Below are 27,458 nucleotides of genomic sequence, written 5' to 3' on the forward strand. Positions count from 1 at the left end.
ATTTTGATACATTTTCATTGGTAAAATGTGGATTATTCCGATCGAAGCCAGTCGAGACAGAAAACATAAATAAAATTTGTTTAAATCCTAGAAGCACATTCAAATATTTCAAACTACGTTCTACAAGGGTATGCAATCTTCGGCGTGCTTAAAGAGAACCTCATACTTGTTTATTTTAGATTCCAGCGAACAAATTCAAATAATATTGTTGTAGCCCTAAAAGTGTGCTTTCATTTTCTTCTAAGCATGTAATTGGCTTGCATCTTTTCAAAAGAATTAAATATTTATATTTAAACCCATACTGGACATATTTGTGCAGATGGGTTTTATGTTTAAAATGGGTTTATTTAAACAAGACTACGTAATATACATCAAATATACAAAGTTGCAACGAACATGGAAATCTTGCACAACATTTAAATTTATCTTAATGCAAAACAATAAAAAAAAAAACCAAAAGTCAAAATTTTAATTACTGAGAAATGGGTTTGGGCGGGGACAGATAATTGCGTCGAGTTCGCTGTGCCACGGTTGCGACTTCCGCTGTGGCCGCCCGCGACTTCCGCGTTGTTGTTGTCTTTGAGCTACTGGTATTCGCTGCTTTGTCCTGCCGCACGCGTTTTGGTGTGGACATTTTCGGATGACCCTCGGTCATACTCAGCTCTTGGGACAAGCGCTTTCGGGTCATCACCATGGAACTCAAGCGCTGTTTGCGTGCCGAATTTCGCGTTACCATTCTGGGAACAGGCGTACTGGTGCTCGACTGCGTTACGGAAGAACGCCGGCTCGTCTGCGGCGTTCTGAGGCTGGACTTTGTTGATGGTGCTAGTGCCGATGCTGATGCTGGTTCTGTATTTTCTTTGATTGACGATGTGCTGCTGTTTGTCGGACTAGCAGTGACCTGCTCAATTCCCACTGGCGCCACCTTCACGCTGCTATGTTCTCTGGGCGTTTTGGCATCCAGGCGCTGCTGTTTACGCTTCGGCGATATGCGTAGCGAAGAATCGGAGGATTGTGACATGCGCGCTGACGTTCCACCCTTCGTGTTTCGAAGCAAGCGCTTGCGTCCATTGCGCAACGGCGTTTGGATCTCGAGGTGTAGAACTTTGCGCTGCAGAAAAACAAGAAGAACATAACTCAAGGAAGTGAAAAAGGAAAACATACCGATAATCGAAAACTTAATATTAAATCAGATATAGAACAAGGTCTGCAGATATCGCTTAATAAATCTTAATAGATTAGAACTTGTTGGTTGAAAGAAAACAGCTTTTTTTGTTGTTAGGTTGTTGATTGTTGTTATTTGTTTTTAACTTGTTTTTTTCTTTTCTTCTATTTTCTTATTTTGCAAGCTAATTTTATCTTTCGTTCAGTAGAATTTTTTTGAACAATTACAGGCTACATATTAAATTTAGGGAAACTACTGCTATTGTCTGCCTGGGTGTGGGTCTAGGTCTGGTTCTGGACTCTGTGCCTGCCTAGAGGTGCAAACGCAAGCGCGTGGTACTCACTTTGCTGCTGGCCGGTGGCGTGTTTCGAGATATGCCTCCGCTGCCGGTTGCATTTCGCTTGCGCATCGGACGCAAACGCAGGCGACTCGCGTTTTTTGTTGTTGTCGTCTCATTGGGGGATGCGGATGTGGGCGAGTCCACAATCACCTCCGAATCATTGTGCTGTAAAAGGGGCAGTTGAGATAAACATCGCATTAAACTCTAATTTTAGCATTCAACTTACCGTGTGCTCTTTAACAGGACTATGACTTTCTGCAGATACCGATTCTGGTTCAACTACTGTTTCCGACAAGGTTTCTGAGGATTTGGGAGCCTCTGATTGCTTTTCAGGCGTGGTTGAGGCTCGCGCCATTGCCTTTTCCAGTTGAAGTTTCGATTTGGGTCTACGCATCATGCGACGACTTATTGCCCTAGCTCCCTCTTGCTGCTCGACTATTTCCGCATTAGCCACTGACGACGCTGGTGATTGTGGGCCGCATATGCTCTCCGTATCCGAGTTTGTGATAGAATTGTGAAGCGAACGCCGTAGGAAGCGAATACCTACTTGATTCTTTGCACCAAAAGTGGTCAGCACAGGCTCCACAGATGTGGGTGCTGGCGTTGCCACGCTGTCTTCGCTTGCTGCGACTTCTGTTACAATTGATGCTTCGGTTATGATTATGGCTGGTGCCTGTTCGCTGTCAGACATCGCTGTCACTGCTCCACTGCCTCTTGACGCTGACGCTGGACATTCATAGCCGGGTGCTGTGATGGCCGTGATGCTCTCACATTCCTCAGCATCCACGTCGCTGTTGTTGCCATCTGGGTTGCGTGCGGGCGGATTAAACTTGCCGTTAAGCATGTCCTTGAAGTTCATAATGTTCTTGATCATGCGCGGCTCCAGTTCACTCTGCCAAAGCATTTAAAGATTTAAAAGAGAGTTGGTTTTCCGTTAAGCTTCACTTACATTGATCAGCTTGTCGGCCAGCTCGAGCATTTCATCCTTCAGCTGCGGACAATTGAGCACATTCAGCGTGAGAGTGGTTAGCTCTTTGGCCAGCAGGCGGCACATCTCCTTTCGATCCGTGTAGTAGTTATGAATGTAGTGTAGAAAACTGAGCGCAATACGATTGTGCAAATTGCTCTGTGGCGTATTGTGTTCCTGCACGGTCAGATCGATGAAGAACCGGGTTACATGATCCGGCAGCACGTCGTGCAGCAGTGAGTCGTAACTGCTGTTCATCACAGACCACACAATGGGTAGCAGGCAAGGCTGAATCAAATGTTGCTGCTTCTGTTCGACAATATTCTCAAAGAACATGCCTAGCACCTGCTGTATGATGGGCTCTGCGCATAATAATAAAACAAAGAACGCTGCTCAGTTTGCACCAGTAATAAATATTCTTGTAGCTTACCCGTGTTTGGATTGAAGTAGCGCTTCAGCAACTTCTCAATCACATCGGTGCGATTGTCGAGCTGGCCGCGCAACACCAAGCGGCACAGACCGCGCACAATGGCCAGTAGGATGCCCTGGTCGACGACCTTCTCGATAAAGAAGCCCATCATGTTGATAATGTCCGCATTCTGTTCGCTGCTCTGCGTTTGACTGCGGTCCTCCTCGCCATCGAAATCCTGCATGGTAAACAGCATACGACGCTTCGATTTAGGTGGCTGAACCTGACCACCGGCCACCGACTGATTCAGATCGATAAAATATTCCACACCATAATGGTCCATAAGCTCGCAAACGCATTGCGCCGATATTTCGCAGAGTCGCAAATTGTTGTTCTTGTAGAACTCGTCGATGAGTACGTCGAAAACCTCTTTCGTGTACGCCTCGTACATAATGCTAAACGTGGTGCCGCACTTCATGGCCCACTCAAAGATGTCCATTTCTGTCGAAGCCAAATGTCGGCATATGAAGTCCTGCAATGTGAATATTCCATAAATAGATTTTACACACACAACAAATAAGGAATTCTAAACAACTTACCTTATAGAGTTTACATATGCTGGGATTTAGGGAGTGCACATGCTCAGAGGCGACCATATGAAAGGATATGTAGAGGCCCTTGAGCACGCGCTCCTGCTTGGACAGCTTCGGCCGTGTGGGTAGCTCTAGGTCGCCATGCTTAACGAGCAGCGGCTGGATGAGATCCTTGTATTCGTCCCGCACGGCCATTCGCTCATCGTTGACGGCCTGCGCACGAATGTACTCCTTTTGCCGCACAAAATTCTCCTCCTGCTCCTCGAGGTCAAGTATTTTCACCTTTAACGAACCGATCTTCATAACCAACGAGGGGTCCTCATTGTCCAGCAGCTTATCGGTTAACTCGCGATCGTGCACTAAATCTTTCTGCTTGGCATTAAGCTCGCAAATCTCGTAGATGATCTCGATGAAGTACTGCATACGTGCACCCACATCGCTGACGAGCTGCTCCACGCAGCGCACCAGGACGGCAACAATTTTGTGATCGAGCAAGCACTCCTTCAGCAGATGAGTGATTAACTCCTTGAGGTTCTCGCGTCCAATCTCATCGCCCAGATCATAGGACTGCAGTATTTCCACTAGCGATAGCAGTATGCACTGGAACTCAATCTGTGCGAATTTGTCCATATCCGGCTTTTGGAACTGACAGTACCTACGAAAACAATTTGTGAATATGTATTCATATACAAATATTATTCATTTGGAACCTACTTTTTTACATATCACAGAAGACGCTCAGCTCGGGCAGCACCTCCTCGAACTCCTCGGCTTGCGTCTGCTGCAGGTAGCCGCTGAGGCACTCCCAGTAGAGCACCAGTTCCACAGTGAGTGCCTCGTGTGGCACACACCGATGCAGATCACAGTCCTCGGTCAGCGGCAGCTGAGCGAGCAACTTGCAGTTGTCTTCCTTCTTGAAGATTACGAGCAGCATTTGTCGAGCGACGCGTTTGAAGCGCATCAGCTCCTCCTCATTGGAATCCAGTTTAAGTGCAGCCGTGAGCTGTATGTAGTTCTGCTGGTACGACTCTATCCACGATTTGAGCATATACCTTATGACATTCTTCTTCACACTCTCCGCAATATCGTTGAGGCCGCGCTCGATGAGCGTCAGACGCTGCGATACCTTGTACGAGCGCACTGGATAATTGCACAGGTGGACGTAGGTGTGGCGTCGCACCCTCTCGTCCACATCCCACAGACGCTGCAGGATGTGTGGCAGAGTCAGATAGTTGCGGCCCATGCACGAAATGATGCACTGCCGCACACCGGATGAGGGATCCGAACAGAGGTGGAACTGATAGGCGCACAGCACGGGATCGTTTGGATGATCAGGCACCTGTAATCGCTGCATGGCCAGCACCGCCTCCTTGCGCACACTCGCTGACACATCCTTCAGACGATCCAGCATGTAGTGCAGAATTTGATCGCACTGAGAGTCATCCAATGCCGCATATGGCCCCATATGCTTTAATATGAGATTCACCGAGAAGCAAATACGATAGCGTATTTTCGGTACACTCGAAATTGTCTGCGAAACAACACACAAAATAAAAGAATTGTAAACAAATGCTCTGAATGCCTGTTAAAAGTACAGTAACAACTCACCGATAGCAACCAGCAGATTATTTCGGCCAATATGGGATGTGTTTTTTCCGATTCGAAGCTAGTGACGAACTTGGCAACAAATGCAAGCGCTGTATTGCCACATTCGTTGCCCTCATCCGCCTCCAGCACCGTTTTGAACATCTTGATGAATGTGAACATAAACGCATCGTGACCGATCTGTGGCAAAGAGTCAATCAGATAAAAAGAAAATATTGATATTATCCCAACAAGAACTGTAGGATATGCTACATGCCACACACCTTGGAGTACAGTTGCTGCAGCTCTTTGCTGTAGCGCTTGTGGAAGGTTTCGTTGAGCTGCGCATTCGAGAAGATTGTGAACATGGGCCCATGGCCCACGGAGAGATGTTTGTTGTTGTTGGCGGCGTCGGTGGCAGCAACAGCATCGGACGCCACTGGGACGCCACTTTGCTGCTGCTTTTCATTTTCTTTCTCCTTGGTTTTTTTGTTGCGCTTGGTATTGGTCCGACCTTTTTTGATCATTTTATTTGTATTTTTTGATTGCTTGCCCGCCAATTTGTTCACGCGCATCAATTTTGATGTTTGTAGTTGTTAAGTTGAAAAGCTAGCTTTCTATTGCGAAATATTTGCTCTTTTAAATTGTACTCAGCGCAATTGAAATTATTTTATTTTTTTCTGTTTTCTTGTACGTTAGCGAACAAACACAAGCGTCGCGTTCTTTTGCGTTCCGTTTTGCAACCCTATTCGTTCTGCAGTTAATACGATTTCTTTGCATTCGGTGCTGCCAACTTGGTATAATTGAATGGTTGCATCGATCGGCATATATTTCCTGTAAATGTTAATTTAAATTAAATAAATGATTTGAAGAAATTAATTTTAAAATGTACTCGTGGAGTTTTATTAAATTAGATATGGAATCAACGTAAACGAGAATGATCAAGAATTTATGGTGTTTGTCAGAAGTGCTGTATGATAAAATGCTCACTGCTACGAAATAATACAATATGAAAAATTTTTTAAAAAGGCTTCCAAATTCCTTCAAATTTATTTTGTCGAGATAAAGTTACCAACTCCGTTAAGGAAAAACGTCAAAATGATTTTGATTCTGTAATTTCCTTATGAATGTTTCTCATACTGTACTGAGTTTTCAATCAAATGAAATGAATACATTTGTAGAATTTTAAAATAAATATATATGTTAGAGTTTATAAAAAAATGTCGGGTGGAACGAAGCGCATATATGATGCTCGATCGCAATATACAGATCGTACAAAAACCAATGAAAATTCGTTTTCGCCATTGACTGTGATTATGAAAAACCTTGATACGAGTCTGCTGCTGTTAAGTTCCAAGGAGGAACCGGTAGTGCAGCAAGTACTCAATCACTTAGCAGACTTTGCTCGCAAAGCGGACCAGAATATAGAGGATTTGAAGGAACAAAATTTGTTGGAGTTGCTGGTATACAAGGATCTATTTATTAATGCGGATAGTGTGATTATCCGTCGTTTTACCTTGTACCTTATCACGGTGCTGATGGACCGCACGCAACTGGGCGAGCTTCAAACTGAGCAAACGGCACAGCTGCTCGAGGTGGGCTTCAGGTTCTATCTGAAGGAGATCGATGAGTTTTGCATCGAGTATCTGACGTACATAATAAATCTGTGCCTGCGCGATCCTAAAATCGCGCAGAACACACTCGAAAATGTTGAATTTCTAGAAAAATTCAAGATAATTTTCATTAGCTCGGATAATCCCGACACTGTGGTCAATTCCATTGAGGCAATGCATAAAATTCTACAGATTCAAAGCGCCAAAGAGATGCTGGAGTTTACCGCTCTACCCGGATTCCCCATAGATCGTGTCATCTGTGAGCTGACCAACGATTTCTTGCAAATCCGCCTGGCCGCCATTAAGGTACTAAAAATTCTACTGGCCGACACCAGCGAGGAGAGTGTTTTTGAGCCACTGCATCGTTGTTTCTTCGTGCTGCAGCAGCTGGTCAAAGCCTTCTGTGCAAATCCAAAGGCACCCGATGCTCTTGGCATTATCGAGGTGTTAGCGACGGCGTTGCGGTCCGAGAAAATGACGAAGCTCTTCTTCGAACAGAATCTCTTTGACCAGATGGTGGAGCATCTGAACGAAGACGTAGACATGTTGGCTCCAGAAGTCGTGTGTACCATCATTTCCATATTCGCCGAGGCGGCTAAATATCAATACTATCTGGCACGCATCCACAGTGCCAGAATTACTGAGATGTTCCTCAAGTGCCTCTTGAAGAGCAAGCCGGAGCCATCACCATTCGTTATCATGGGTTTAAATCGCATGACTGTGCATCCGGATGCACTGCGCACCATTGTCGCCGGGTACGAGCATGGGGTACTGGATCAGCTTGTGGCCCTGGTGCAAGCGGCGGAGGTGTCCATTAAGACCCGCGAACAGGCCGCCGAGTTCATTGGGAATCTCTTGGTCAGTTCTTTCCGAACCACGGCTGACCAGCTAATGGTGATGAACATCTCTGAAGCACTTGCCAAGACCATAGAGCAAGGATTGCCGGAATTATCGATAGATCTAATATTGTCGGTGCTGGCGATCATCGAGACTTTGGCACAGAATGATGAGCATCGCAAGATAATGGGCGAATATACACCACTCACTGAGCAAATTGCCCAATTACTTATGGTAATCACTCAAATATCGGTTGTCGATTGCCTCTTCTCGATTATAATTTTCCTAATTGTAGGGCTCATATGCACACTCCATATTGGTTCACAACATATTCCGCTGCCTGTGCACCATTGTCGACGAGGAGCCTGTTCGCGAGATTCTTATGAAGAATTATATCGTATCCTCGATCAAGCGAGCCCTAAAATCCGTATCGAATCTGGTCAAGACCGCTGTTACCAATTTTATACTGCAGACCACACGTTTCAATGAATTCGTAGATGCGTACATTGATCGCGGCATTCTCGAGGTGTAAGTGCATCGACCAGATTGCAATTCTTACAACGTCTGGCAACATTTATTTCTATATACAGATTAACAGATATTGTTTTTTTTTCCTGCAGACTGATGAATTTCCAGAAGCACGCGTTCTGTGTGTCCACCTGGGGTCCGGCTATTGAAAGCATTCTGGCCAAGTGCCCCACCATGAAGTTCTGCATTCGCAACCATTTGGGCTTTACGGACGTAACCGCTGGAAAGGATTTCTATGTGTCCAAGCGCAAGTTTGAGGATTTCCGGTGCTTTCAGAACATATTGAGGCAAGACTGCTCACCGCTGGAGACCGTGCTTGTGGTGAACTTTGACCGCCCCTCAGCGGATGAGAGAGATCTGATTTGTGTGCCGCTACATTGCCTGCATGACATTGATATCGGTGGCGATCAGAAATGGGCCTACTGCAAACGACCCGGCGACCGAAAGCTACCCGAATTTCTGGAGGCACTGAATGAGACTTTGGCAGTGGGTACCACAATCAATCCAATTAAGAACTATGCTCGGATTGCAATAAATAACTGCTAACTGCTCGTCCCTAGTTAAACGGCCTTGTGGAGAATCCTGATAAAATCAGGCGCAGCATTGATTTTGAGAACGTGGCCAAGCGCAGCAAGATTATTGCTGAGGCGGTGAACAGCGTTATGAGCGTGGATATCAAGATACTCGATCTGAACACCACAGAGGAGTGTTCCCGCCACACAGTGCGCTGCCATCTGGAGAATCTGCGTCACGTCTTCCACACCAACTTCATACCACTGGGTGAGGTGCAGAGCGGATGCCAGTTCGAGCGTGCCGTTCTCTTCAAGTGCTTCGCCGATCAGATTGGTCTGCCCTGCACCCTGCAGCGCAGTGTGGACGGACGAATGCTGTACAACGAGGTCCCGCTGCCACTTGAACTGGAGAAGGATATACACTGCGATAAGAAGACGCTGAAGTTTATGCCCTGGCGCATGCTGCGTCCGACCCACATCGTTGATCTTATGTACAACATTGGCGAACTCTATCCCATGCAGAGCCGCCAAGCACTTCAGTATTTGCGTCTCTATTGAAATCAGTTTTTATAGTTGTGGGACTTTCAAAATTTTTAGCCCCTATAAATATTCTATAGTATTATATTGGGCAAAGCTATTAAAATGAATCGTTTATAATATTTGCTTTATCGGATTGTCGGTCAAAAATTAAGACAAATATTTTGGAATGACAACTCTTAAGTTCTTATAAAAATTTTATGAGATACTACCTTAAGGCGGACAGGCCAATAAAACTTACATTGTCTCTTAAACAAATGTGTTTTTATTTTGTTTTAATAATATGTATCTCGTCTCGGAAGCAGGCAATTTATTTTATGAAGCAACAAATGCATGGGTTCGTGTCCATGCTAACAGCTGGATTGGGGCTGCCAACCTTTGGCAGGTTGATTGCAGTGCGCATGTCCTTATCGCCGAGTCTGCTTCGGTTGACATTTGCTGCTAAGTGTCAGTTGCTGGATTTGCATATAAACAAAGATTAATCGGCGGCTGCAAGGGTATATAGAATTAGTTGTTTAGCTGGCTGGGAAGGCGTTAATTGGCCCAGTTGGCGGCCAAATCATGTCCAGAGCGCTGCTGACGCTCGCCTACTTTGTGCTGACCTCCTGGTCCATTGTGTTCACCGCCTGCGTTAATAACGGTAAGTGTGCCTTCCTTCGACCTTCGCGCGGGGAAAATCAATAAATTCAATGCAAAAATCCCATTGGACAGTGACTGGCACTGGCACCAGCTCGCCAGGATCGGGCCCTAGCTCGGCGGTCAGCCTGAGCACATCGCTGACCAACAGCGGGCACATACATCGCACGGCAGCGGCCATTGAGCGGGTGAACAAACTCTGGTGCTATGCCTGCGATACGATGGACGATGGCCCCGCCTGTGTGGATGTCCTCGAGCGCAACGATACGACGCTAATGAAGAAGTGCCAGGGCGAGGAGTTTATCTGCATGGTAAGAAGTACTATACTATACTATATATATATGGACTGATTTATCTCGAATCTGGCTTATATATACAGGTCAAGCGATTCTCGTACACAACCAGCACTGAGAACTCGACCAGTCCGCCAAAGATGTGGTCACTGGACCGTCGCTGTGCCGTTAACTGTGAGCCAGGCTGCATTATTATTGGTGAGAGGACTAAGCTCTATGCCTGCACCTCTTGCTGCGAGGAGTCCTTTTGTAATACGGGCCGTGGCGGCGCCTCGGGTATCTTTTATCGCGAGGCAACGGGCATCGGGACGCGCATCTTCTGGCTGGCAGCCCCGTTCCTGGTCAACATATCGCTAATGCTATATAAAAGGCATGCCGGCCATGCGCTCATCCAGCTGCAGTAGACCCTCGACAGCGTGTGTACCTTATTGAATTTAGCCAATCTAAGTAGCCACTAACTAAGCTCTCCAATTGCTCAAATCTATTAACTAAAACAATTCAACTCACCTTAATGTAAAACGTTGTTTGTCTGATTCCATTTTGCCTAATTATAGATGATATTCAAATACGCACACAAATTCATCCGTGCATTATTGAATATAAAATTATGTACTGCTACAGAGCCAGGACATTACTCGTGTGTAGTTAGCCAATGATTATGGTGTGATAATAAATGAATCCAAGTGCCAGTCAGTACGAGTATTTATCAACTTTTGTTTATAATTGAACCAACTGAAAATTGCAGATTGGTCTTAAATAAATATTATTGTATTTAAATATTAATGCGACGCTAAAAGTAATTTAGTAATTCAAACGAATTTGAAAATTAACGGCAACAGTTGGGTTTTCCATATTTTCCCTTTTAGGCAGATTATATTGAATTAGGGTCTTAACTTCTAATTGAAATACGTTGCCCACACCTGATCCAGTTGACGGCCCACACGCCTAGTAATCTTCTATAGTTGGATACATGTGTAGCTCTCAATTTGTTTGGGTTGCTTCTCAGGCTCCTTCAACCGTTGATTTGGTCTCGTGAATTGCATTACATTTCCGTTTCCACTGTATTCTCTGCCACTCAGCAGCTGCCTGCATCCGCAACCACACTCGCATCACCACCACCATCATTCACAATCATCCACATCCGTAGGGTGCACGCCCAGTTGGCCACTCGAGCTACACTCTGGGCGGCATTTCCGGGCAGACAACTTACTTGCAGCATGAATTATTTATTGGACAAAGTATTCATAAGCAGACAAAGTGGGTTAACGGCATGGGGAGGTGAGTCCCTGGGCCAGCTGGAGGAGCCGTGTTCCTAATCAGCTTCTCTCCCTCTTCCCATTCTTCTTTTTCTCTCTCTCTCTCTCTCCGTGTATCTCTTTTTCTAATAGGGTTGCCATTAAGAGCAGATACTTGGCTACATATGTGCCTGGTCCTGGGGGCCTTTCACGCCCACTCATTTGAGTTGATCTGAGTGTGCACAATTCTTTTTCATCAGGTTGCCTTTTGCTTTAGCTTGGGCTGCTGTCTCCTGGGCCCAGTTGCAATTGGCTTTGGATGCGTGTGAGTTATGGCCAAGTTTTGGCTACAGCTTGGCTAATAAACACGAGACAAATCTGTTCATTTTGTTGCTTAATTTACATAAATGGCCAGCAGTAAAATCCGCCTACTTGGAGGCGACAGCCTGCTCAGCTCGATAGGGTTGCCGTCTTGCGAAGCCGCAGTGCATCCATCATTTAGGAGTGTTCAGGGGAAAGATGCGGATGATAGGGGGTGGTGTTCGCATCCTCTAGTCTATTGGCTTTTTGCTTTATGTACTTTTGTGTTTCTGGCGTTTATTTTGTGGCTTTCATGTCGTAAATCTTCATCAGACGGCAAATTACGTGGTTGCCAGCCAGCCGACGGCCCAAACACCCCTTCTCTCCCTCCTTCCCTCCCTCCCTCTTTCCACCTCTCTGAGGCTGCCGACTTCGCTCCTGGCCACTTTTTGAGCTGGTAACTGTGTTGGCCATATCCGGCAAACAATAAAGTGACCGCAATGCCAGGCATTCAGCCAGTGGGTGGTAAAACAATAAAGCGGTAACAAAAAACCAAACAACAAGTATTGCAAACAGCAGCAACAACAGATATAACAGCAACAAAAGCAAAATCAACATTCCATTGACAACAGTTTCATTTATGAAAAATAATAGCCGAAGCGGCAGCAATATGCGAAATTTATTATTATTATATATGCGTTGTGCCGCAAAAATGTGAACGCTACCGTCGCCATGCCCTACAACACCCCACGCCTCACCTCCCACATTAACAGCCCCAACACGCATACCAAATACCCCTAAAAGCCCCCACAATGACGACCCCGACCTCGATACGCTACGGTTGAGTTGCCGTTGGCTGTCATTGCGCACATTGCCAATGGGCAGCTGCAACACGGCAACACCACCAACACCAGCAAGAAGTCCAGCAACAAACCATAGCAATGAAAGCACATAACAATTGTTGTTGTTGTTGGTGTTGCTGCTGTTGTTATTCGTTTTATTCATTCATTATTATTGCTACTTTGGCGTTGTTCCTTCTTTTATTTTTGTTGTTGCATTGTGTGATTGCTGGCGACACGTTCTTGTTGTTGTTGTTTTTATTGTTGCTTTTGTAGTTATTGTTTCTCGTTGGTCTTGTTGTTGTTGCGGCAAGTTCACAAAGAAATTTCAATTAAAATGCAACAATGCCGCACTCCATCATCAGCGCGCCAAGCTGACAAACCGCGCACATCCTCTCCACCCATCTTAGCCATTGCTTCAATGGCGTACTGTATAACAAACTAGCCCAAAACCACCCATTTGGTTACCCAAACCCAACCGATACCCTTTCAAACTGCAACTGCAAAACTGACAGTGTGCTGCGCTTTTCAGTGGGCTGCTTGAAAAGTTTGCACTTGTTTCAATATAGTTTTCAAACGATTCCACAAATGTAATAAGCAAAAAATTAAAACTACTTGTGAAATCTTTTTAAAATCATTTTGTATAATTTCTGTTTTTATTCATATATTGTTGAAACCATTTCTTATTTATTTTATTCTATTTGTAGCGTATATAGATCAAATAATTTCTCAGATATTACGCTGATCTAGCTTGTAATCATTTCTCTGACCTTTTCTTGTCTTAAAGATTTTAACTTTCTTCCAGTTTCCATCGATTTGCTGATTGGTTTATCTTATTTCTACCTAAACTGTTCATTTTTCAAGTTGTTAAGCAACCATCGATGTTGATTTGTTGTTGTTGCAGCTGTTCCCGTGTCCCTTCGCCCTGTTCCTGAGTGATAAATCTTTGTAGCCAAGCAAACACGGCGCTTTGCATGCAGCTCTGGCAACAACAGCTGGTTACAGGCAACATAGAACCGGAACGAGCAATGGGCAAGGCCAAACAGGCGTAACATTCCAGTAGCCATGCCAAAAATGTTAGTGGCCTTGTAGCTGCGGGCGAATTCCCCATTCCCTCATTCCCTTAGTCCCCAGCCCTTGGTCCACAGACCCCGATTCTTCGTCCCAATCCCAATTCTCAACTCTCAATTCCCAGTCTCGGCAGAGCGAACGAGTAATTAAAAGTTTGAGCAACAGCCACGCAACAACAACAACAATTGACTGAATGCCAGACTGGCTGCCTCGCTGTCTCCATTTCTGTCTATCTCTGTCTCTCCCTATGTCTCTCTTTCTCTCTCTATGTCTTTTCCTGTAGTTGTGTGGAGCTGGGTGCTAGGTGGCCTAAGCCGTCGCTGTCGCTGCTGCTGTCAGTTTTTGGCACCACATTTTTCAGTAGTGTGAACATTTTTGCTTCGATTTAATAAAGTTTCTCCGTGAATCCGTGATTGGATCAAATCCAATGCAGCTGACACTGATGGCGCCTGACCTGAGCCGGCTGCTGGAGCTGGAGTCAAGAGTGTGGCATTTATGGTGCTACTGCTGCTACTGCTGCTGCTGCTGCGATTTGCGTAAATGATGTTGATAGATTGGATGGGATTTGTGTACGCTTTTATTTTGTCGACTCCAACCAGCTAAATGGGTGTCGGGGCAACAGCAGCTGAGCTCTCAAGCTGATTACAAGTCCACCAGTTTTGTGTGCGCCGCTGGTTAAGCTTCGCTTTTCTCCACTTTGCCTTTAATTCCCGCCATTTCCGGACATGGACACGAAAATGCACTACACACAAATTAGAGTGCAAAAATAAAAAATACAAAAAAATCAACAAAACAGGAGAGCGTCGAGGAGTTGAGCGGGACGCGTGTTGCAAATTGATTTTTTGTGTCTCTATGCGCGCTGGAAATGCTGTCACTTGCCACTTCCTATACACGCATAATCTGTGCTCAAAGCATACCTCTTTTCCACTCTTCACCCTCTCTCACTCTCTCACTCTTTGCTGCTCTGCCTTTGGCAACATGAATTTGCATATTAATCTGGCCAAGAGCAGCCGCTCCAGCGACCCCAAAATTACATGAAACTACACATTTTGGTTTGTCACCTCAGCGCGCAGCAAGTAATCAGCTCTGTGTGTGTGTCTTGTGTATGTGTTTTGTGTTGTGCGACGCTTTCGGCTCCTGTCCCCACTCCCCTTCACCCCCACTTCTCCCACGCCTGCTCCTAAATGTATGCAAATGAACGACGACGAGGACGAGAACGAGGATGACGGCAGCTGCTCTCAAGGCGACTTAACGCCTGCTTAATGAACATAAATTAGTCACCAGGTGTCACGCTGGGCGTGTCAGTGGGCGGTAGTAGTTACACTTGCTGACTGGGGAGGTGAGGAGGAGGTGTAGGTGGGCTGTGCTCGTAGCCACGCATTTATATTTCAATTTGTGAAGTAAGCCGGTTATTGTTGCCACATCGTAGTTCCATGGAGTTTGCCAAACTTTTTAAGAAAACTCAAAATTTAAGGTAGCCATTTCATTTCAAATTTAATAATTGCTCAAAAGATAGTTCAGTTGACATTTAGCTAACTCATTACGTTAATCAATGTCAAAACAATTCTTCTTCAATTTAACAAATCAGAAATTTCATGTTGAAGTAGTAGTTTGATTGATTTGGAGTCACTGGCCATATGCTTTTATTGAGGGCATTAATGATATATTAAGTAAATGCACATTAAGAAATATACTTCGCTATTCAAGTTAAACTCTATCTGCAAGATACTACATACAATATGTAAAATTATTGTAGTCAATCAAGTGGAATCCATATGATAACATACCCAGTAAGGTTGAATCTCATCATTTTCATATTCCCAGTTCGATATGCATGTATGTATTTATGCAGTAGTTGACTGTTGATTGGATTGCGCTTCAGTGAAAGCCATAATACAATTTGTTGCACATCCGGTTCGAGTCCACTCAAATTTCCTTTGCATCGCATTGGGGCAGCCGGCAGGAGGGCAACACTTTGATGCAATTAGTTTGGCAACATTTGTGAAGCATTTCATATGCACGTAATATGATTCAACGGCAATTCAGAATTGATTGATGGGTATCCATGGACATACGTATGTATTGATCGCTTACTGACGGTTACTACCAGCGAGTACACTCATGAATAGTGAATGATTGCTTGTCAGCAATAATCGCAATTTGATTGCCCGAACCCCATGCTCTTTAATCGAGCGAATCAAGCAGTCTTTTAATTGCCCACCCCTCTATTGTATTGTTTAAACTCATTTTCATTCATTTTCTAATGGACATTTCAACGGAAGAGCTGCTCAAACACTCGAAACCTCAACTACAATACAAGTGATTAAAGTTTTGACCTCATTCGCCATGGAGGGGATGAAAGTGCACCTTTCGACCCAGTTTATTGACTTTTGTCTTCTATTACTGTTGGCTAATCATTGCCTTTCGCTCATTACAATTGTCAATCTCGCTGAGTGCTCACCCCGCCCCATCTCCCTTTAACACGCATCCCGATTAACAGACAAGCAACAGTGCAACTAATGGCCTCCGTTCTCTCCCCCCTCTTACAGTGAACACAACTTGGCCGCAATTTTATCAGTGGAAAATCACACATACCCACACACACCCAAACACACAACCAAACACACACAAACACACACAGCCAGTGTCCGAGTGGATAGTGCGAAAACCGCGGGCACACAGTCTCCGGATCGCTGCTCGTGGAAGCATCTAATACCACAAGGGGATGAGCACATAGAGAGTTAGTGGCTTTGGAAGCCGCTTATGCGAAGTGCTGCACTGCGGCTGGCCAAATCACACACAAAGCCCATAGTGGACAGCCCAAACTCTCGCCGAGCAGTTGGATAACTGGCTAACTGGGTAACAGGCAACAAAGGCAACATCCGCTGGCGACTTCCGCTTGTCTCTCTCTGCGGCTGACAGGAAGCAATCAATAGTGTAATGGCAGACAAAAACATCCGCCGTAGTTTGGCACTAGACTGACACTGGACCAGCGGCAGGACAGGTTCATAGGGCGAGGGGAAACTTGAGCGGACAGACCAACGAAAAAAAAATGCAAAAATGTAGAAAAAATCAACTGACGGCTATGCAATTTGTCAACCTTTGCCAACGGTGACTCCCCCTCTTCATTCACGCCCCCTCACCTGGCCAGACTTGAGCTCCGTCGCACATTAAATTGTCCCCCTTCTAGCCGCTTGCTCCAAATGTAAATAATGCGTTTTAATCAGAAGAACAACACTGAGAAATCCATTAACGGCGTACGTGCCGCACCCCATTTACCTCAGATGCCCCAAAGGGGGACAGTTCTCAGTACAACTTCCCCTTCTCTTTGCCACTGTTAAGGCCCAGGCTTAACTTTTCGCATGCTGCGCGCGTCATTTGCAGGTTGATTTACAAATTTCTTTAATGGGGCGACGACAACATTTTTAATTAGCACCTGTTTAGGTTTCACGAATCTCTCTCTCGTAATCTCCATAAAATACTCTGTGCCGGGGCGTGCTCCATGGAAATTAATTTCGAACTTTGCTCTATGTTCTCTCATATTCTTTGCTCCTATGTTTCGCTTGGGTTGCTCACGCACTTCTTCAACTTTGCCCCCAAATGATGAGATTCTGATGCGTCGCGTGACGTTGAGGTATATCTTGTGCCAACTTCTAACCCATTCACGTCATGTGCTTGAGATCTACAACTGCTGCACCCAGCCACACAATCCCCTTCCCCTCTATAACTTATCCTCATCTCCATCTGAGTTGAGTGTTCCTGATCCAATATCCTAAAGTCTTTCAATGTTTGCTTCGCATTGCCGATTTTTGTTGCTGCCACTAAACATGATGTGTAGTCTAACTTGGATTCAATCCCCAGTTCCTCTTAGCTGTCTGCTCCCCTCAGTTAGTTGCCCCCCTGCTGTTGCAATAATATTTTGCAAGTGTGTCTTAACAAGCACAAAGTCATGTTTCAACAGCTGTAGTCTGGCTTCCGTTCGCTGCTGTTTTTATTGTTATTTACCCTACTGCCTCCCTACCACCCACCGAACCTCCCCTCGCTTTACCCATGTTTTTCCATGTGCTGTAATTGTTGTAGCTGCCGTTAGCTAAACTTTCGCTGCACATTAAAGCAATTTGGGCAACATTTATAGACTGATTTAATAGAAACCAAAGGGAGTGCCACTAGAATAGAGCGGGAGACGGAATGGGTAGGGAAAGCCACACACAAATGAGATATTTCCACACAAGTGAGCAGATCAGGGCCGACAAAATTTCAGTGTATGCACTTGGATATAATTGTTTGACTAAATGAGTGAATCTCCCCTCTGCCTCTTCACTTCGCTTACCGTTCTCACAAACAGTCACATGAGTTTGTAACAGGGGTTGGATAATGGGGGTTATAACAAGAGAACAGCAATAATTATGGCAAACAACCCAAACTCCTCGAGCTCATCAGACGGAGCCATATGCAATTTTGGGGCTCTGCTTTTGTTGAAATTCATTTAATTCCCCGTCGCATACTTCAGTGCGATACGAGGATGACTCTTGGCGATGAGTATTATCCCAGACATCCCGATATCACACATATCTATGTTTGGAAGTGCCTTTCACTGGGCATATTTGTGGTTGTTCATGTGCTCCATTGCTGCTCTTCCTCGTCTTTCTGCTCCTCAGTCAAATGGCTCGAAACGGTTGCCATAATGAGTATGAAATTGAAATCTAAACAAACAGAAATCGTTGGAGTAAATAGCTGAGGCCAAACGAAAGCCAGGACAACGCCAGGAAGCTGATGGAGAGATGTTGAGAAATAAGCGGCAAATAAAAATTCGGAAGAGTCTCCATGGAAATTGAATATTTAATTATGCGTCGATGGAAATGGCGTTTGAAGATGGTGACGAAAATGGCCCAAACAATCATGATGATGGCGGCAAAGTGGAAGAAAACAAGAGGTGGGGTGGCTGACTTTGTTGTCTAGGAAAAATGTAAGCGTTGGTTCCTCTTGGGTCTGAGCAAAGTTTTCGTCAAAGCAACAGCAAAGAAGCTGCTAAATAATTTATTCTAATTTGGGACAGATTTGCCAAAGCCAAGAAGTTACAATTTCAGCGAGGGAAGAAGAGGGTAAGAGGAGAGTCGCAAATGAGTGAGAGAATGTATAAAAAGATTTGTGGACTATCATTAAATTAATTTGAGGGATTCGTATATGCAATGTTTGCTTGATGTTTGATAGCTGGTCTTGGGGCTTTATTTGTGGCTTTCTGTTAGTTTAGCTTTAGTTTCCATAATTGCACTCAGCGAACATTTGGAAGAACAACAAAGAAAGGAAAATGAAGAGCAAGAGTTGCCTATCTTTATTTGTCTGGGTCTGTGAAGCACCTTTCGCTTATCTAAACAGACTCACACGCTTCCCCCAACTCTGTCAAATCCCCACTCTCGTATGAGAACTCGTATCTATGTAATTTACCTCTGCCGGCAATGGGTTTGTGGGTCGCAGCACAAGGTACGTGAGCATCACGCAAAACTTGCCCCAACCCCATTGGAAGCCAGGCAGCTGGCAACCCTGTCAGCCTGGCATCCTGGCACCCTGTCGAGTAAAAGGGAGAGTCGCATATTTATGAATGGCTGTTGTTTCGAGTTTAACGCACTTCGGGAGCTTTATCAGCTCGTAAATATAAATTAGAATTTAATTTTTATCGCCGAGGAAAGGTGGCTCGAGTGTGGTATTGGATATGGCTGCAGCCTTGGGAGCAATCGTCTGGTGAGTGCCACAAATTGGCACTGGAGTAGAGAAGAGTGGAGAGAATTGGCACTGGTGGCCAAGGCAACCGACCGACCCACTGCAGGCTGAGCATCAACAGGATTCATTTCCATTTGTGCCTGGCACATGGCACGTGTCGCAACATATCAAAGGCATTGATTTACCTGAGGCCAGTCAACCCCCAGGAGGGAAATCGTGTGGCATCAGATTGAGAGAGAGAGAGAAAGAGCGACGGAGAGAGAGAGAGAGAGAGAGGGAGTTGGATAGATTGGGACTCACCTGGGTTTCTTGCGAGGAGGTGTAGTAGGATATCCTCGAGGGACAGACCGATTCTGGCTTCGAGTAAATGGTCTCGCCGGTCTGGTCGCCCATTGGTAGCAGGGCGGTGGCATAGGGTGTGGGCGTGGGCGAGCTGCGGAAACCTGTAGGGAAATAAGTAGTTTGTGTTCGATGACTAACATAATATTGGATTGTAAAGAGAGAGGGAATGGATGACTTACGGTCAAATATGCTGCACGACTTTTTGGTTTCCACCGGATATTTGTTGAGGCTGGCGATGGTCGCGTAGGAGCCGGTGGCACTCGGCGGTCGTCCGAGCGGATCAAAGCGAATAAATACGTTCTGATGACGGCCATAGCCTGCTGTAGTGAAGCTGGTACTAATGGAAAGGTGAAGAGAAGAGTGGGTTAGTGTAATAAGCGGATAGATAATTGAATTGATGGGCCAATCAATCGGACTTACTGCAGCAAGTCCTGGCGCAGCTGTTTGCGAGCTCGCACATACATCATGCTAGCCAAGAGGCCTACGGCGAAGACCAGACCCAAAGCACAAGTAGCGGCGCTCATCAGAGTTTGGTTTGGGTCTGGTGCCTGCAATGGCAATAAGCAGAAACGAGGATATGTAAGGATGACAAAGTGAGTGAGAGTGTTGGGATTTGAGCTTACCTTTGGCACAGATCTTGTTGCGCTTGAAGTGGCGCCGGGTATCGTTGAAGCGGGGAGTTCCTTTGCACTACCATGTTGACATTCACAGGCAATTGGAGGCTGGCATTGCCCGTGTAGGGCAGGTAAACCAGGAAGGACTCGATCTTCTACGGCACCAGGCCCTTGTGCGGAATGCTCAGCGTGGGTGTGCCCAGTGCGTCCTGGTCGTTGGCGTACTCGATGCTGATTGTGTAGCGCAACTGAGAATGGAATAAAGGGGGAGATAGCCAGTTAATGGAGTGCAAATCAAATTGCAAGTTAAATGGAAGTGAGGAGGGGAAGGGTTACTTACAGGATAAGTGACGGCAGGAGAACCCCAGCTCGTGCACATCTGCCGGGACGGGGACGGTGAAGTACATCGCGTATGTGTTAATGGCTCCCTCGTGGACTTAGAGCAAATCCGCCTTCAGCCCTGCGAATGAGAGGCGAATGAGAATGTGAGAAGAATCAGGATGAGATTGGGATGCTGATGCATTCCAGGTATAAGGAGAAAGTTTATTTCACAATTTGCTTTGTTAGAAGTTCCCCTTGGAGTCTCAGTATGCGCAGTTTCTATCATTTTCTACTGTTGTGCAAACTTTGTGCATTTGTGTTTACTTTTCCGGCAAGTTGATGGCTCTGTTTCCCTCCCCAGCCACCTGCATCCACCTTTCAACTTCAACGGAAATTGATTTCCTTGACAACGCAACAACTGAGGGTTGGTTTCGGTAAACAATACCCAAGACACAATAATAATCGAGATCGAATCCGTCACCAGCAGGCAACAATGCAAGTGGCGTCAATCGCTTGTATCACTCTGGTGGTGTAAATAAATGTGCGACTGGCATGCAGGGGGAGAGGAGGATAAAATGAGTCCAAATAATAAAAGGTGTCAAGTGCTGTCTAACCCGATTGGAGGCGAGACATCAAAAACATCATCACCATCATCGTCATTCGCTTTGCTTTGTGTAACTCGTAACTAGCTTGGGAGCCCTAATCTCTGACCCCGATCCTGGCAGTGAAAGACGAGCTGTTCGAGTTAAAAAGACGTAAAATTAAATTTCTTCATCCGCTTTCATTGTTGCCACTGCCTCACTACCATCTTTCCTTAGCTGTTTACTAGTTGTCTGCTTTATGTTGCATCATTTACTCCATGGGATCAGGCTTAGTCTCGCTTTGCATTACAAGTCGCAAACACTATTTACTCTCCTCAACTCCACTGCCCTCTTCCCTTCGTGCTTTGAGACAGACTGTGCGCCTGTTGCGGATGTTGAATGTTGTGTTTCCGGCGAAGGCAAGACTGAGTGAAGGACAAAGGCAAAGACGCGTATGTGAATGTGCGTCTAAGTGCAATGCAATAGAAGAAGAGGGGCTCGCCCGATTTTTAAAACAATTTCAAATCCAATTATAGAACAAGAAAAAGCATTTTTCGTTAACTCCCTTCCATTCTTGGCTCGGCAAAGAACTTCCCCAATTCTTAAGCCATTTTCCTGAACAGTTTCATTTTGTATTTGAATTTAAAATTGTTATGTACCCCGCTTACTTGCTAGACTCTCCAAGTTACTCAAACCGAGCTACTTGCCTTTTATGTATTCCGTTTTCAGCCTTCCGCTGACAAACTGCACAGCTCTCTATGAAGCAGAAGAGAGTAGAACGAGAGGCAAGGTGCTCCTTGGTCTTGTTTTGCATTCATTTAGAGTATTCGTCACAGACTAAACAAAACACACAAACATAACCTCAAAACGACTCACATTAAAAATGCACAAGCACAGGAAAAGAACAATGTCATTCAGCCCGGAACAATGATGAAAGGATACAAACGGTGACAGAGGAATTGCAAGTGGGTTCTTGTAACCGCAAATGGAATGAGAAATGCACTTGTGACAAGCTTAATTAATTCAATTCTGATTGAAAACGGATGTGATTCACGCTTAGAGGGAGTTCAACTTTTCGACTGGCATTTCTAGCGAAATTTAAAACCCATCCTGAAAGCATCTTTAATTTCACTAGTCCCTTGTGTTAGTCCCTTGTGCTAGCTCAGATAAAGAGGACATCCAACTTGGTTACGGGTCCAAGTCCTGCTCCGTCGAACTTTGGCCGTCTTTCATATCACACGCCTTGCACAGCTCCAACTTTGCCGTCGCCTGAGAAACTTTTGGCTCGTTCACAAGTCTTCTTCTCCTTCTGGCTTGCCCCAGTAAATTCCCCCTGCTGCCCGCCTGCCTATCCACCATAATTATAATACCTGCGATTGTCTGAATGGCTTCGCCGCACACACGTGACACTGCAACCGCAGACGCTCGCTGCCAGAGCTGGGTGAGGAGGGTGGAGGGTGAAGTTGTGGACTGAGGCGGCAGGAGGAAAGCAGCGTCTGATTCCGACTTTGACAATGGCGTCACACAATTTGCATAAAAGATTAAGAGGATAATTAGTGTCATTAGCTGGCAGCCGCTTTGAAGAAGTGCAACGTGCATTCCCTGAAATTATCATCTCTCCTGCCCCGTCCCTCTAACCTGTTTCATTCTCTCTGACACCTAGACACGGCTTATCCCTTTGCAGTGAATGCAGTGCTTTTAATTGCCTGTGCTCCTGGAATCAGAGTAGAGCTCGGTACTTAATTGACACAGTTTACAAATCTCACACACCTTCTATTTCTTTCATGTTTTTCATTTTTCTTTGCAGTTTACTCAGCAATAAAGCGAATCGACACCAAAACAGACTGATAAACCAGAGGAGGAGTTGGGGGTGAAGGGTCGAGGGTTGGTTTATTAATGTGGCGATTTTCGGGCTGTTTTCTATTCATTAAAAATAATTTTCTTTTGCATTAACTTTTAATTTAAAGGGAAATTCCCAGCCCAAGGTGGGAGAAACTCAAGATGTTGGAAGGTCTTGTTTCTCGTGGGGTTTGGGGCCAAGAAATGTGCACATCAAAGTGAAACTTGTTGAAATTGCATTTTTACGCGCCCTTGCACACCAAGTTCTAGGAGGGGAGAAGGGGTGGTGATGCGGATGGGCATGGGGATGAAGATGGGGCAACCCTCCTGACTGGTGACTGACGCTGGCTGGTGTCGCTGGCAACATTGGGACGAAAATTGCTTGTTGCTGGGGCAACGCGATGGAATGGAAGGCAGAGCGGAAAATCTTCAACAAAAGCGTAAACAATATTTAATTTTAATGTTGTCGTCACTCCTTCGAAGGAGAAGAAATCGACATATATATAATATGTAGTATAGTTACAGGGAGCAGAATAAAAATCGTTTAACTTATGCTGTGTGAAACTTTCCTTCAAATTGTGAGTAGACAGACATGTGAGGGCGGAATACTGAACTGATGTATGTACACGATTTTTATTACGAGAATGCATCACGTCAATCACAGCCCGGCCAGCAATAGAGGCACAACCGGAGAGTAAAAGTATTTCAGAAATGTGCACACTTAAAAGGGGAAGGAGACTGGAGTTGGGGCTTGGAGATGGGTCATGTAGCCGTGACGCGACTTCCACATGAACAAATAACCATAGAGATATATGCGGAGGAGGGTGGGCGACCTGAAAACAAATCATGCAACAGCATGTCGCACGCGGGATGAAGGGAAGCTGTTGATGAAAGGAGGGAAAGGGAAGGTGGGCGGGTCAGTTTGTTTGATTTCATGCTGCTTGTTAATTTTGAAATGGAAACAGACCGTGGGGGTGGCAAGTATTGCTGGGCGGGGGTGTTAACTGGTCGTTAAAAACATAACGAGTTCTGTGGATGGGGAAAATCAGAAGAAGAGGAAGGGTGATCGGAGGAAGTGACAGAAGAAATCTATGGGAATCGTGCAAAGCAGAGGAAATTACAAAGAGCAACAAAACAAGTGGAAGATTCTTTGAGTTGTCGTTAATGAAATCCGATTTGCATTCAAACGGGAAAGGGTTGAGGGGTTGATAGAGGCAGAGAGAGGGACAAAGCCGGCTGGGAGAGTGTATCATGCCTCAGCAAACTCGATTGCAAACCACCAGAGAAGTGCTACGAAGGGGCTAATATCAGAACAAGCTCACAAAGGAGCGGGAGGATTAAGATGGGGGTCAAGTGAGACAGTGATGTTGGCCACTGTTGCAGCTCAGAGTTGTGGGTCATTCGTCAATCTGGGACTCGTGTGGCACTTGTGTGGATTATTTTTATGCTGCTCAACTAATTGAAGTGCCGTGATTTGGCGATTAGGAGCGACGACTGTGAGTGAGCCTGCATAATGAGATGGAAGCATTTTGCTCCAATTACAGTTAAGTGCCGGAAAATGCTGTGTACAGCTAACGGACGAATGATGGAGTAGTGGGGCAGAGTTGGAATAGGAATTGGAACAGCTTCGACTCACATTTTGGAGCCATGAACCATTAATCAACGAGAGGCACGACGTCATTCCGCCCTGGCACGCCGAATGAATGCCTATTACTGTAACTAGTTTTTAGGATACGAATAGGAGTAGGGGCTGGAACGGGGAAAGGGAGGGTTGGGCCTGACACAAGGTCGATCTGGAGGCACTTGAACGGTTGGCGCCATCAATAACGAGGCCTCGCTTTGAACAACAAGCTGCAAAACAACAAAACAAACAACAAAATGCTCAGCACTGGACTGTGAAGTCGTTAGCAATTGGAAGAGGGTGGAGGAGGGTAAGGAGGAAAGCCACTTGCAGCTGTCAACAGGGTGGCAAAGGTGCGAGGGTGACTCAGTCTTTGGTTCCGGGCTCCAGCCGGAAATCGATTTGTGTGGATTTGTTTTGTCGTGTTTTCGCGCAACTTTTGTGGTCGTCGTCGTCATGGTCAACAATTATTTTGGAACTATTAATGACTGCGACGTGGTCTCCGCCTATTCAAGACCCCTCTACCAGGCCCCTTCCCCGCGCAGACATAGTCTGTTTGTTTTTCCTGTTGAGGAGCAATGAATTTGTTCTGTCGCACTTTGCCATTCAACTATTAATCATATCTGTGGGGCGGGCTTTTTGGCGTGTCTTGAAGTTTCAGTAACTGTCCCACCGATTATTTCCTAATCGATATGTGTTTTCCCACCCAGGAGACATAGGTCTGTGATGTAGACTTACCCATCAGTTTTATCACTTCATGGTGGCTGATGAAAATGTTGAGATATCCAGTGAGCAGTGACAAGTGAGGATCTGCAACTTCTCCTCCTGATATGGTGTCTGGGTATGCTTATCTGCGCGCCAGACGTTGAATTAATAACTTGTCAGAGCATGTGTCGCCACAATTGGGGCTCATTTCAATGGACCCCCCTTTCTTCTGGTGGAACTGTCTTCCCCTTTGGCTGTATGACAGCCAATTTCAGTGTGTGGCAATTGAAGCGTTCAGGATGCACAGGCGCAGGAAATAAGGACTGAGCAATGGGAAGGAGACTCTTCCGCTGGGGGCACAATTTTGTCTAAAAGAAGAAGCGTTAAAATCAAATTCCAGCAACAGCAACTGCTGCTAACAGTTCCGGATGCGGCCACAAAGCGATGAGGATTCAGTCTGCCAAAATTTGGAACTTTTCAGCCGCTGCAGCTGCCTCTGACTCCCCCTTCTCCTCAGCTGTCGACTCTCCCCTTTTGCACACAGGGTTCAACTTTTCCAGTTTTGTTTTTGTTGCGGTTGTTTCTCTTGTTGTTGTTGTTGCTGCTGGATTCGCCTGTCGACTGCAAGCGGCATCAGCATTTTCGCATCTGACTCTGCTAGACTTTCGTTAGCTTTTTTATTAGCCACTCCTCCCTCTCCGTTGGCTACCTACTCCTCCCACTGTTGCTCCTTTGACCAACTGCTGCTGCTGCTGGTGGCTTGGTTCTTCTCGTTGGTGACGTATTCCCAGCTGGTCAGCAGAGAGTGGACAACAGTGACCAGTAGCCCGTTATTGGTGTCGAGCACGTGTCCTGGTTGTCCTCGTTGTTCTGGTGGCCTTTTTGTGTCGTCTGCTCGTCTAGTCGTGGGTTGCCTGGTTGGTTGGTTTGTTCTGTAGAGAGTCCTGTTGAATAGAAAGTGATTTAGTTGAGTTTCGGACAGTAGCTGAAGCTGAGAAGTTGAAGTTGATGTTGGTGACACTGTGTGGTTCGAGAGTGGGCAGTCAAGTGTGGTTGAGTGGCTTTGTTGTTTGTTTCGAATATAATTTGTGAATGAGGTTCTCAAAGAAAGTTCTTTGGCTGCAAAAGTAATTACAAAGTTGAAAAAAGATTAACAGCTTGGGGAATCACATATGCATTTTCCCACAATTTTAGGAAAGGAATTATGAGTTTGCTCTTCTGATTTAGACTTACACGACTTACTTCGACTGACGCGTTAATAAATACGTGTTAATTTTTGCTTCTGTGCATTAAATTATTCAAGAAACATTTGAAGAGCAAACGAGGAAAAACTTTTAGCTTTAGGATTTTGTGGTTCAAGTGGTATTTTCCCTTTGCTTTCCCCTTTTTCTGCTGGATGCGTGCAGCTACACGAATGGATTTCCATGTGCAGTTAGAGCCAGAACCAGAACCAAAACAGTTGGCCAGGTGGAAAGTCAAGAGTTGGCAGAGTTGGAAATAGAAGAGGAAATGCCTCCGAAATGAAATTGTTGCCAAGAAACCGACCTCAAATTCCACCTGATTCTTCTTTCCCTCTTCGCGTTCTCTAATCTCCATGGCAGCAGATTGGAAATTGTTTCAGAGTTTTTGGCCACAATAAAAATCGAAATCAGAAAACTTTGCTGCTTCCTCCTCTATTTCATTCTGTTCCTGTTCCGCTTATCCCTTTGGTATATCATGCCCATATTTCCCGGAGCTGTGGAGAAGTGCTTAAAGAATTGCAATGCGCAGCTATGGGCGTGGCAGCCACGAGAGCAGCATTCGAGGAATGTGCCTGGGATTTAATTAAACTTATCTGCGATGAATGCGAATGCCGCAAGGATGCACGAGGCAACGACTCGGTTGATTAAGAGCCAGGTCATCAACAGACTTCAACTGCAAATCAGGTCAGTACAGTTGAGTTCAGTTCAGATGCTGGCCACGTAAACACAGCTTCAACTTAAGCCCAAGTCCACGCCAGAGGCTGAAGCCATTCAACGACTTCATTAATAATTCAAAAGACAAATAAGCAACTGTAACGTGTACATGTGTGGGAATAAATGTGTGTGTCTCTTGTTTGTGTTTGTGTTGACATTGGGAGAAATGTAAATGATTTAAATGGAACAGCATCTCCTCCTTCTGTACACCGCCCATCCTCCCCCAGCAGCAAAAGCTGTCAAGTCGCGAGCGCGAGTAAAACATTCGCTCAAGGAGCGCCCATCATCGTCATCGATAACATA

The 27,458-nt window shown here is 45.5% G+C and overlaps 4 protein-coding genes across 5 annotated transcripts; 2 read left to right on the forward strand and 2 right to left on the reverse strand.

Annotated features, from left to right (window-relative positions):
• Positions 1-283: 283 nt before the first annotated feature.
• On the reverse strand, positions 284-5,498 carry LOC6561343 (condensin complex subunit 3). 2 transcript variants are annotated; one of them, XM_001986801.2, is made up of 9 exons: positions 5,343-5,498; positions 5,083-5,259; positions 4,197-5,005; positions 3,481-4,129; positions 2,903-3,413; positions 2,455-2,834; positions 1,732-2,397; positions 1,509-1,670; positions 284-1,111 (listed from the first exon to the last, which is right to left on the reverse strand). In XM_001986801.2, the coding sequence occupies exons 1-9, from the start codon at positions 5,424-5,426 to the stop codon at positions 473-475; spliced, it is 4,077 nt and encodes a 1,358-aa protein (XP_001986837.2). In that variant the 5' UTR covers positions 5,427-5,498; the 3' UTR covers positions 284-472. The 2 variants fall into 2 exon arrangements, with proteins under 2 accessions (XP_001986837.2, XP_032591170.1); XM_032735279.1 differs by lacking the exons at positions 5,083-5,259; positions 5,343-5,498 and having other exon boundaries at positions 4,189-4,254.
• A 765-nt stretch (positions 5,499-6,263) lies between these two features.
• On the forward strand, positions 6,264-9,297 carry LOC6561044. The gene is made up of 4 exons (XM_001986802.2): positions 6,264-7,742; positions 7,804-8,036; positions 8,129-8,522; positions 8,597-9,297. The coding sequence occupies exons 1-4, from the start codon at positions 6,279-6,281 to the stop codon at positions 9,104-9,106; spliced, it is 2,601 nt and encodes an 866-aa protein (XP_001986838.1). The 5' UTR covers positions 6,264-6,278; the 3' UTR covers positions 9,107-9,297.
• Positions 9,298-9,540: 243 nt separating this feature from the next.
• LOC6560745 lies at positions 9,541-10,720 on the forward strand. The gene is made up of 3 exons (XM_001986803.2): positions 9,541-9,725; positions 9,797-10,032; positions 10,101-10,720. The coding sequence occupies exons 1-3, from the start codon at positions 9,647-9,649 to the stop codon at positions 10,416-10,418; spliced, it is 633 nt and encodes a 210-aa protein (XP_001986839.1). The 5' UTR covers positions 9,541-9,646; the 3' UTR covers positions 10,419-10,720.
• Positions 10,721-17,714: 6,994 nt separating this feature from the next.
• On the reverse strand, positions 17,715-27,238 carry LOC6561013. The gene is made up of 9 exons (XM_032734808.2): positions 26,434-27,238; positions 25,621-26,144; positions 25,234-25,568; positions 20,474-20,593; positions 20,143-20,381; positions 19,940-20,067; positions 19,699-19,856; positions 19,478-19,620; positions 17,715-18,162 (listed from the first exon to the last, which is right to left on the reverse strand). The coding sequence occupies exons 4-9, from the start codon at positions 20,538-20,540 to the stop codon at positions 18,118-18,120; spliced, it is 780 nt and encodes a 259-aa protein (XP_032590699.1). The 5' UTR covers positions 20,541-20,593; positions 25,234-25,568; positions 25,621-26,144; positions 26,434-27,238; the 3' UTR covers positions 17,715-18,117.
• Between the last annotated feature and the right edge of the window lie 220 nt (positions 27,239-27,458).

Source organism: Drosophila grimshawi, unplaced genomic scaffold (assembly GCF_018153295.1).
Source record: "Drosophila grimshawi isolate 15287-2541.00 unplaced genomic scaffold, ASM1815329v1 contig_1367, whole genome shotgun sequence".
Lineage (NCBI taxonomy): Eukaryota > Metazoa > Arthropoda > Insecta > Diptera > Drosophilidae > Drosophila > Drosophila grimshawi.

Coding starts and splice junctions, on each gene's coding strand:
- LOC6561013 (XM_032734808.2), bottom strand. CDS start 20,540: ATGTACTTCACCGTCCCCGTCCCGGCAGATGTGCACGAGCTGGGGTTC. Junction 19,621..19,698: donor GTCGTGCAGCATATTTGACC/GTAAGTCATCCA, acceptor ATTTCCCTACAG/GTTTCCGCAGCTCGCCCACG. Junction 18,163..19,477: donor CCTCCTCGCAAGAAACCCAG/GTGAGTCCCAAT, acceptor CTGTTTGTTTAG/ATTTCAATTTCATACTCATT.
- LOC6560745 (XM_001986803.2), top strand. CDS start 9,647: ATGTCCAGAGCGCTGCTGACGCTCGCCTACTTTGTGCTGACCTCCTGG. Junction 9,726..9,796: donor CACCGCCTGCGTTAATAACG/GTAAGTGTGCCT, acceptor CCCATTGGACAG/TGACTGGCACTGGCACCAGC. Junction 10,033..10,100: donor GCGAGGAGTTTATCTGCATG/GTAAGAAGTACT, acceptor TTATATATACAG/GTCAAGCGATTCTCGTACAC.
- LOC6561343 (XM_001986801.2), bottom strand. CDS start 5,426: ATGTTCACAATCTTCTCGAATGCGCAGCTCAACGAAACCTTCCACAAG. Junction 2,398..2,454: donor TGGCCGACAAGCTGATCAAT/GTAAGTGAAGCT, acceptor ATGCTTTGGCAG/AGTGAACTGGAGCCGCGCAT. Junction 1,112..1,508: donor CGCCACCGGCCAGCAGCAAA/GTGAGTACCACG, acceptor GTTTTTCTGCAG/CGCAAAGTTCTACACCTCGA.
- LOC6561044 (XM_001986802.2), top strand. CDS start 6,279: ATGTCGGGTGGAACGAAGCGCATATATGATGCTCGATCGCAATATACA. Junction 7,743..7,803: donor AAATTGCCCAATTACTTATG/GTAATCACTCAA, acceptor TCCTAATTGTAG/GGCTCATATGCACACTCCAT. Junction 8,523..8,596: donor CACTGAATGAGACTTTGGCA/GTGGGTACCACA, acceptor GCTCGTCCCTAG/TTAAACGGCCTTGTGGAGAA.